Source organism: Cydia fagiglandana, chromosome 15, assembly GCF_963556715.1.
Source record: "Cydia fagiglandana chromosome 15, ilCydFagi1.1, whole genome shotgun sequence".
Taxonomy (NCBI): domain Eukaryota; kingdom Metazoa; phylum Arthropoda; class Insecta; order Lepidoptera; family Tortricidae; genus Cydia; species Cydia fagiglandana.
In genome coordinates, this window is record NC_085946.1 from 11,137,878 (window position 1) to 11,147,742 (window position 9,865).

General features: G+C 38.1%; 1 protein-coding gene across 2 annotated transcripts; it reads right to left on the minus strand.

Moving 5' to 3' along the window:
- Positions 1-77: 77 nt before the first annotated feature.
- Positions 78-4,738, minus strand: LOC134671369 (upstream stimulatory factor 2). 2 transcript variants are annotated; one of them, XM_063529207.1, is made up of 7 exons: positions 4,609-4,738; positions 4,389-4,432; positions 4,148-4,234; positions 3,088-3,171; positions 2,413-2,534; positions 1,362-1,546; positions 78-340 (listed from the first exon to the last, which is right to left on the minus strand). In XM_063529207.1, the coding sequence occupies exons 1-7, from the start codon at positions 4,659-4,661 to the stop codon at positions 187-189; spliced, it is 729 nt and encodes a 242-aa protein (XP_063385277.1). In that variant the 5' UTR covers positions 4,662-4,738; the 3' UTR covers positions 78-186. The 2 variants fall into 2 exon arrangements, with proteins under 2 accessions (XP_063385277.1, XP_063385278.1); XM_063529208.1 differs by lacking the exon at positions 4,148-4,234.
- Positions 4,739-9,865: the final 5,127 nt, after the last annotated feature.

The window sequence follows — 9,865 nt, forward strand, 5'->3', positions numbered from 1 at the left end:
CCATATCTGTCCTGATCGTAACAAGATGCGTTTTGTTAGAGAGTGAGTCTTCTGTACCTAGTACTATTATTTATTTTGTGCCACTAGTGTCAGAGGGCCTATGTGTGGTGACCGCGATAAACGCCCCATAAGGCGGTGATAGAGGTTCTATGTTCAGTTCTAAACCAGCACAGGTTAGGGCTCCAGCTAAGGCTTCTGCGCCTTCGGCCGCGGCACCACGCAGTTGTCCGCCAGTTGGTTCCGCATCGTCACGTTCTCTTTCCGAAGCTCTGTTAACTCTTGGTTGAGCCTTAATATTTCTAGTACCAGCTTTTCGTTGTCTACTTCTAACTTTTCTAATCTGAAAACGAAAGAGGAAGTATGAATACGTGTATAATAAAACCGGGCAAGTGCGAGTCGGACTCGCGCACGAAGGGTTCCGTACCATAATGCAAAAAAAAAAGCAAAAAAAACCGGACAAGTGCGAGTCGGACTCGCGCACGAAGGGTTCCGTACCATAATGCAAAAAAAAAAACAAAAACAAAAGCAAAAAAAAAACGGTCACCCATCCAAGTACTGACCACTCCCGACGTTGCTTAACTTTGGTCAAAAATCACGTTTGTTGTATGGGAGCCCCATTTAAATCTTTATTTTATTCTGTTTTTAGTATTTGTTGTAATAGCGGCAACAGAAATACATCATCTGTGAAAATTTCAACTGTCTAGCTATCACGGTTCGTGAGATACAGCCTGGTGACAGACGGACGGACGGACGGACGGACAGCGAAGTCTTAGTAATAGGGTCCCGTTTTACCCTTTGGGTACGGAACCCTAAAAATAGTTACGGCAAAGAGAATTGATCGTAATAGAGAAATAGGATCTTAGAAAAAAAAAGTTCCCCTTAGTTTGACATCCAAAACACGCTGTACTGCGCCATATGTTTAGCGGTCACTGAATTGTCGAATGTCAATTTTTGACAATCAGAGTTACCGCAAAATGTATGGAGCTGTACTGCGCCAAGGTTTTACCCACGATGTCTTGTAATAATAATAACGTACTGTAATCTGCTTATTATTCAATACTACTACCGTTGTCCCGTACAAACGCGAAGTTTCTGAAGATTTAAAGGTATAAGAGTTTCCTTTTCAATGACAATATGGTCAAAAATATGCACAGAATAATAATTGCCTGCTTTAAATGCCGAGAAAAAAGTCGCAATACAGGAAATAAAATGCGTTTGTACGGGACAGCCCGTGGAATGCTCCTTAACTGTCAAATTCGAAGCACGAAATTGTTTTAGATTTAACACATTTGGTTACGGTAAAAGGGGTCTTAATAAACTTCGATTGTAAGGAAATATTCATGTTTAAAATGCACCATTACCTCTTCTGTTTCTCCGTAAGTTCTGTGATGTGGTCGCAAGCCTTTGCCAGTATGCCGCCCTTGCTCGCTGTGTCGGGCAGACCTGAGTTGGGCACTAGGGCAGCCAGCTTTGTGATCCAATTGTTGATTTTGTCTCTCCGGCGCCGCTCTACCTCGTTGTGTGTCGCTCGCCTTTTGTCGTCTCGCTGAAAGTTTATTAGATATTCAATATCAGATAGTGTTATTGACCCACTTGACTATTTCGCAAACTGATCTGTAAATGAAATCTTTGAACGGCTTTTCAAGGGCCCGTACCCAGTACAGATGAACTGCAACCTATAGTTCGTTTTTATTAGCATTAGAAATAACTTGAAAGAAGGTAAGCGATCTTGCATAGTCTTTTAATTGAAAAGCGCTTTTTTTTTAATCAGTAACTATTACTTAAGAAAGCAGATGAATATAAATGATTGTATTAGATTCATAATTGTTACATATTTGCCGTAACATATTTTAAAATGTGTTTTTCAATTAAAAGACACATCAAGATTGTTTACTTTATTTCTAATGCTAAAAAAACCGAACTATAAATGCAACTCGTATGGGAACTGCACGCCGACGTTGCAGTTGGCGACTTGGCGTGCAGTTCCCAATGTTCCCATACAAGTTGCAGTTGGATTGCAGGACGTCTGTACTCCCCCAAAGATCTCTTCAAATAATCAAATGACACACTATTATTGGGTTTGTTCAATCGAAAATGTCATCTCAATTTTACATGCAGAAAGTACTCTAACCTCTAGCCGCCCTGAGACCTATAAAAAAGGTCTCCAGTTCCATTCTAATTTGAACTTTGTGTTGACAAAATAAAATTTCATTTTGCTTGGCAAGGTTTCACGTATGGGCGGCTAGAGGTTAAAAAATCGTAATTGCATATACTGTACAGGTTTCTAATACCAAGGGCCACAGAGCTAAGTGTGTCAACTAACGAACATGTCATCTATAATCTACATAGGTAAGAAAATAATGGAATATTGTCAATAGTTATTTGACTCTGCATATTTTACTTTTTACTTACTTTTTTAGCAGTCACCGCTTTTGCCTGCAGCCGTTCCGTGCGGATAGTTTTCTTTTGTGGTGTGCCAGCCCCAAACACCTCCACTGGGTTGCTTATTACAAAAAATTCACCATCTGGAAGGACTGATAAAAAATGATTAATTAATATTCTAGATAAGAAAATTACAGTTTGATTGCCCCAATTCAACAGGATGATCTCTCATTTTAGTACAAAACAAGATAAAAGCATAGAATATAGAGTAAAATACCTTGTGACAATTGTATCAACACATTTGATAAGCAAAGTTATATCGAATAACAGTCTAAGATTTCATAGATTACAATAAAATATTCAAAATAATAGGTCTGCTTGAAAATTATATTAATTTTATTTTAAAAAGAACATGTTAAACTCTGGATATACCTATTGTTGCATCTCTGACCTGCTAGCATGAGTTGCATTCTTGCGCAACTTAAAGATTGAACGCAACTCAAGCTGGATGGTCTGTTGTCAGTTACTAAATCAGGAAGGCATAAAATACTATTAGTATTAACACATTCATTACCACTAAGTGCTACGGGTTACGCTCGTAGCGCGTAGCCACGGGTTCGCCGTATGTAGCGCGTAGTCGCTACGAACAGTGTACCCGACAGTCGGGTTCTTGGTGTTGAATGTGTTAAAAAATAAGTGACTTACCATGTGTTGGTGAGTGGGCTGTTATGTTATTGGTGGACTCCTCGCCAGATGTCATTTGAACTAACTTGTATGTCACTCCGCCAGCTGGAAAATGGACTCAAATCTTATAACTGACTGCCATACAGAGCCCACAAAGTCATGAATGTCTTCCGTGAGACACAGACATATTAAATATATTAAGAATGGGTCACTCGAAAAACGCTCGACATATTTCACTCCGTCAGACTCAACGCATTCATTGCCACCGACATATATATGCGTCACCGTGACTTTCACACTGTGCCTTTGACGCACAGACGCGTTCATAATATATAGTGACAGCAAAGTGCGGCACCTGGTGAATGTCCAGGAAAAGAGGGTGGCAGTGAATGCGTTAATATATGTGAGTGACTTCTTAATATATTGAATATGTCATGATTATAGTTATTTCCATTATATTTAATGCTGTCCAATTAAGTTTTAAAGACAACAATGTTAAAGAACTATACATATATCTCTAAATTGATTGTTAATACATTATTGCTCATTCTCGTTAACACTTTCACTCACAGTTTGTTGAGAGATAGGGTATTTGTAGGCTTAACTCTTACTGTCAACAAACGTGTTAATCTAATATGTATGCTTACAGTCTCGAAACAGCTAAGCTTCATATTATTATTGTCTGTGTGTTGTTGAAGTTTTAATAAACATCTTATCTATCTTTCTCACACTAGCAGATAGCTGCCTTCTGCTTTAGCAAGATTGTAAGCAGTACTGCAAGTATGGCATGCTCCTGGTACTGATTTTATTGATAAAACCAGGAATTTCTTGGCCGACCACACAAAATCAGTACCGGGAGCATGCCTTAATGCAAACACCATGTTCTAGAAGAGTTGAACTAGGTATTTTCATTTCCAGTAGTAATAGTGTAATCATCAACTCGTATTGAATTGAAATTGAGCGCTAGAAAAGGGGAGTGCTGGGTTCTGTTTTGTTAGTATTTTTTTGCCCAAGACCTGGGCGATAAACATGCATTTCAGGATTGTTATTTACGCATTTATTTTGCAATTCCCAAACTTACATAAATCTCTGAAGTTATATGTAGTGGCGTCCGCATTGGACTCGAATAATGACTGAGCCACTAATTGAGACCGATCCTCAGCACTCCCTGAAATTCAAGCATAATTCAATTTATACTTAATTTAATAAAACCCAAACAAATTACTCTCCTGATAATTTAATTGTTTACCATAGGTAAACAAACCGCCTAACAAAGTGACAATAACATTGCTGATGTTTGTAAGGTTATCATTATCACTCACCGAAAGATTCTTCGTCTACCATGCCCATAAGTTCACCGTCTCCACTGCAAACAAAAGGCGGTAAATAAAATTACAATCACTTGATAGCGAACTCATAGAATAGACTGCGTCGTTTGCCAAGTTGCGAATAAACTGTGACCTTCGATAGCATTATTTTTAATGAGATAATTATGTAATGCACTTCACACCGTATCACACTTTCACACAAATTGCACTTTACCTGTTTTCGAGAGAATGGTCATGCATATCAATGTCAATTTCCACTTTGGCCATTGCGCGTAATTATTTTTGAATTTTCTCAACTTGATCACGGGGACAAAATAATAGGGTCATGTGACGAAGTCATAGACACCTTATGTTTTTTAAATGTCATAGACTAAATTTGACATTACCGGAACCAAAGATGTTTCAACGATGCGGTATCCAGACGGGATGATCAAATCGACCAATTTGATCAGAAATGAAATTGGAGTCAATTACCAATTTAATCACTAATTTTGGATTTATGGGGATATTAGAGCGTTCTATATAATAAAAGCACCAGAAAGAAAATACTGGCGTCACAAATTCGTATTCTTGGGCACGCACCTCATTTTATCGGTAATATCGGTCATTATCGGCGGTTGAATTCGGCGAGCCAAATTGGCCTTCGCGTACTGATTCAATCGGGCAATTTAATCAGATTTGCGAAAAATTTACTAGTCTGGATACGCCTGTATTTGTTTAGGGCATACAATCACGTTTGTTCAGAATAGCCAACCAAGGATAAACGTTTCAGTCCACTTGAACAAGCATTGAAGCCATGGAATCTTTAATGGAAAGTGAAATACATTTTTTTTTTTAATCAATGTAAATAATTTACTTGTGTGTCGTTGGCGTAAAGCCCCCTCCAGACTATGTGCGTGAATCGCGGCGCGACGTCGCGGAGCGAACATATCGCGAAGTTGATGTATCTTCTTCTTCTTCTTCTTCTTTTATTTTAGTGGCGGTCTGGCCAAACTAGTTGGCACAAATTTGCCAATGTCAAGTGTTTTGATGTGTACACCTGCGAACAAAGGACAACACAGACAAATACCCACGCCCGCACAGGACAAGGGCCACTACACGTTTTGTTTTAGCAAAGTAAAACAAAGGTGAGTGATTAGTTCAATTGCAGACGACACAAATATTATATAATCTCTTATGCCAAATTAGAGAGATACTATAATACAATGTTATTTTTCCTCAGAAACCTGGCAAGAATCCGGAATATTTTTTTATTTTCGGTGAGGCATAATAAGGACATAGATTTAATAGGGAGGGGTATTTTTAATTTTGTTAAGACAGAGTATAAATTAAAGAAGGGTGAGTTACGAGGGCAGTTAAAAAGAATATGGTCCAATGTACCGACTTCCATATTGCAGTCACACATAGGGGAGTCCCTGAGCTTGAAGCGATGCAAGAGTTCTGGCGAAGAATAAAAACCCAAGCGGAGTCTAATAATGATACTGGTGTGCCTTTTAGAGAGAGATCGATTTTTAAAAAACCAAGGACGAGAGGGTATCAAGGGTTGGATATACGAGTAAAAACAAGTTGATGTATGACTCCACAATCGCACACTTCACGGCGATTTCGCAGTTTGGTTTGCGGCAAGATGGCGGAAAAGCATCAGCTGATCGAGTTTAAAGCTACTGTTACACATGCTGATTTCTAGCACGAAAGCATGCCACTATTGAGCAATTGCTACTTAGTAGCATGTGTGTCGAAACATTGCTAATAATGAGCATGCTCGTTTTGAGTTTGCTCAAAAATCAACGGTCGTGCGATTTTTGGGCATGCTACCTGCAGCGCGGGTGGAGGGGGGCGTGCTTTTAGCGCGTGTGAACAGGCTTGCTTATTGAGGGCTTGATTGATTGCTTATTCTGTATAGCGCTTTCAACTTGAGAGAGTAACTAAAAAGTCAAATTGATGCGGTAGCATCCGCAAATAATTTTTATAACCCGCAGCAACTTCCACTCGCATTTCTGTAAGAAATTGAGCACTTGCTCCAAAGTCCTGTCTTCTAGATATCCAATCACGGACCCAAATCTTTCTCTTTCTTTTCTTTTTGCCGAGCTGATATATTATAAGTTTCTGGATGCATGATGCATTGCATCGCCAGCAAAAGGATGATCTTATTCAGCTCCATACGGATAGCTGTTTGATTGTCCATAGCTTTGTTTGAACTGACAGAGAGCGAGAGAGCACGCTATAAAATAGCATGTGTATTTGGAGTGTTTGCTTCGAGTATGCTTATTCAGGAGCATACTTAAAACTAGCATGCGTATTGCTAGCAAATGTAAATTGCTCATAAGCATGCTCGTATTGAGCATACTCAATAGCACGCTTTTTAGCATGCTATTTTAGAGCATGTGTAACAGTACCTTAACTGTTAGTTATCTATGGCATCATACGTGATTTAGCTGTTTTTCCATTTTGATTTCTTGTGAAACCGTAAAATATAGCTGCTTAATGTAATATAATCATAATATAATTAATATTTATCTGGCCACAGAAGAGCCAAAATAGTGTGTAATGTGGAGTCTTGCAAGTTCGCGCTTCGCGTCTCCTTTGACGCGGGCCGAAATACCGACAAAAAACGGAGAACTAGGCGCGAAGGCGTGAACAATCTGCGAAATCGACGCCACACTTGCGTTCGCGGCTTCGCCCGCGATTCACGCGCATAGTCTGGAGGAGGCTTAATACGTGTCGCCATTCAATTTTAGATTAAGTCACAGAAAACCAGCGCCACGGTCTGCCGCGGCATCATGCTGAGTGGGGATCCTATTTTAGCGTCCTAATCTGTTTTATGTCTGCATACTTTTCTTTTTTTTACATGTACTATGTTGTGACGTTAAAATAAATGTATTTCTTCTTCTTCTTCTTCTTCTTAAATAAAATAAGTGAATAAAAATAATAAGGTACAAAAATTTTGTTAAGTATTCGAGTGAGCTATTTTCCTATGTCATAATGTCACGTGTTTGAAAGTGCGAAATTATAGTGTTCCTCTAATCCGCTAGATGGCTCTTAATGACTCAAGTTAGAAAAATTACTTAGAAGTTAGAAGACGAAGAAGGGGGATAATGTTTTTAGTTATGGTTAGCGAATTCAGCGATTATGTCGGGTGCTTAGGGATATGGATATACTTAGCATGTTTTTAATCTTAATGTTGAAATGACTAGGGTCCTATAGTTTTACGGTAGCGGGTACCTAATAAGTTTAAGAAGTTACCTACCTATTTATTTTCGGCTTATTATTAACCGAGCAACTAAAATATTAAACAAACTTTCACTGGGCATATAAAATATAATTTGGCTGTGCATTGATATTTTAGCACCAATAAATTTATATTAAGCCCCCTCCAGACTATGCGCGTGGATCGCGGGCGAAGCCGCGAACGCGAGTGTGGAGCCTAGTTCGCTGATATGCGAAATCGACTCTAGACTCGCGTTCGCGGCTTCGCGCCGCGATTCGCGCACGAGTGTGGAGCGGGCTTTAGCCTCAAATGTAAGTATCATATTATTAAAAAACTGGCAGCAAAATCAAGCCACCCTAAAACTTATAGGGAACTTGAATTGATAGGTTGGCGTCTAAAATAATAAGTTGGCAACTAATATTGTAAAGCGATCATATTTGGTTGTTTATATATTTTATACATAAACAGAATACCTAAGATACCTATATACATAAGCTTTAAATACTAATTTTTTAAATAATTTAAATTTAAACAAAAATGCATACCTAGTACAGTCGCCATCAGATATATCGGAGCGGCTAAGGTGTTCACAATATCTGAACAAGCACTCTAACGCCTTGACAATAGAGACGTGCTCAGATATTTGTGAGCACCTTGGCCGCTCCGATATATCTGATGGCGACTGTACTTTAAATTGACAAATTTCCTAATCCACTAAACATCACAAATTTATTTACGTACTATACTTATAGTCGAAATTCCTAATCATTAAACACCTAATGGCCATTATACCATTAGGTCTTTAAATTTTTAATTACTAATTTCAATTGTTACTACTGTGTTCTGCCAGAGTCAAAAGATAGGTGCGACGACGAGCGAAGCGAGGTAGGTTGACCGCGTGTAAGTAACCAAACAAAATATTTTAAAAGAACTTTATTTTTAAATTAATAGATAGCCGTTTTCTTTTTAAAATGTGCTTCATAAATAGTCTCCAATATAATAATTCAGTTGCCAAATAAATATTTGGTACCTGCCTAAAAATAAACAAAAGCTGTAACGGCATTAAAATACAACTGATATTGATATATTTTAAGGCTCCGTTTTAGTTGCCAAACTATTAATTTTAGTACACATTTCTATTATTTTAAACTACCAAAATTCGATTAATTAGTTGACCGGTTAAATACGTGCCTTTATTTTCTTAATCTTTCTAAACCTACTGCTTCTACGGACTACAGTGCAAGTGCGAGTCGGACTCGCGCATGAAGGGTTCCGTACCATTACGCAAAAAATTACGTTTTTTGTATGGGAGCTCCACTTAAATGTTTATTATATTCTGTTTTTAGTATTTGTTGTTATAGCGGCAACAGAAATACCTATCATCTGTGAAAATTTCAAATGCCTATCACGGTTCATGAGATACAGCTTGGTGACAGACAGATAGACAGGCGGACAGCGGAGTCTTAGTAATAGGGACCTTTATCCTTTGGGTACCTACGGAACCTTAAAAAGACTAGTTTTAAAAGTTTCGATGTCTCTATTAAGCATATCATGGTAGGAGGCGCGGTGTGGAAATCCAATTACTGGATGGATTCGGGATCGGCCAGAGCATCCATCATAATTATATAGGATGATTGGCTGCGGCAATCAACTTTCTACGCAAGATTAAAAAAATTAAACACACACACACACACTAGTTTTGGCTACTATAGGTAGGTATAGGCTAGTCCGTGCTATAGGGGAACAAATTTCTTGAACTTTATAAGTGCAATTTAAAAAATGTATAAGTATTATAATATCGAACCTAAGTGTAAGTCAGTAGTAATAATAACCAAAACCATGACATTGTTAACCACCAATTTTTTCTACACCCTTTCCAGGGTCCATGTATATAACATCTGTACTATGGTATGCAAATAAAGATCTCTTATCTTATTTTATTTTTATTTATTTTATTTTAAACAAACTATAAAACTTATCTTATATAAACTAAAAAAAAGGATAGGTACAGGAATATCAATTATCATTCTATTTTTACTGTTATTTCCTTGTAAACCAACACTAAGGACCTATGCACGAGCACGGCGCGCTCATTCTTTCTTCCGTGGTGGTTACTTACCTACCTTAACTCGTCGTTTATGTAAGAAATTCAAAAACTATTGCTCCCTCAATGTTTCCTTTGAAGTAGATTACTTTTCGATCAGCTGGTGATACTCGTAGGTACCTACTTGTTTTTTTGTATGCTTCAATTGAGATTTGATAT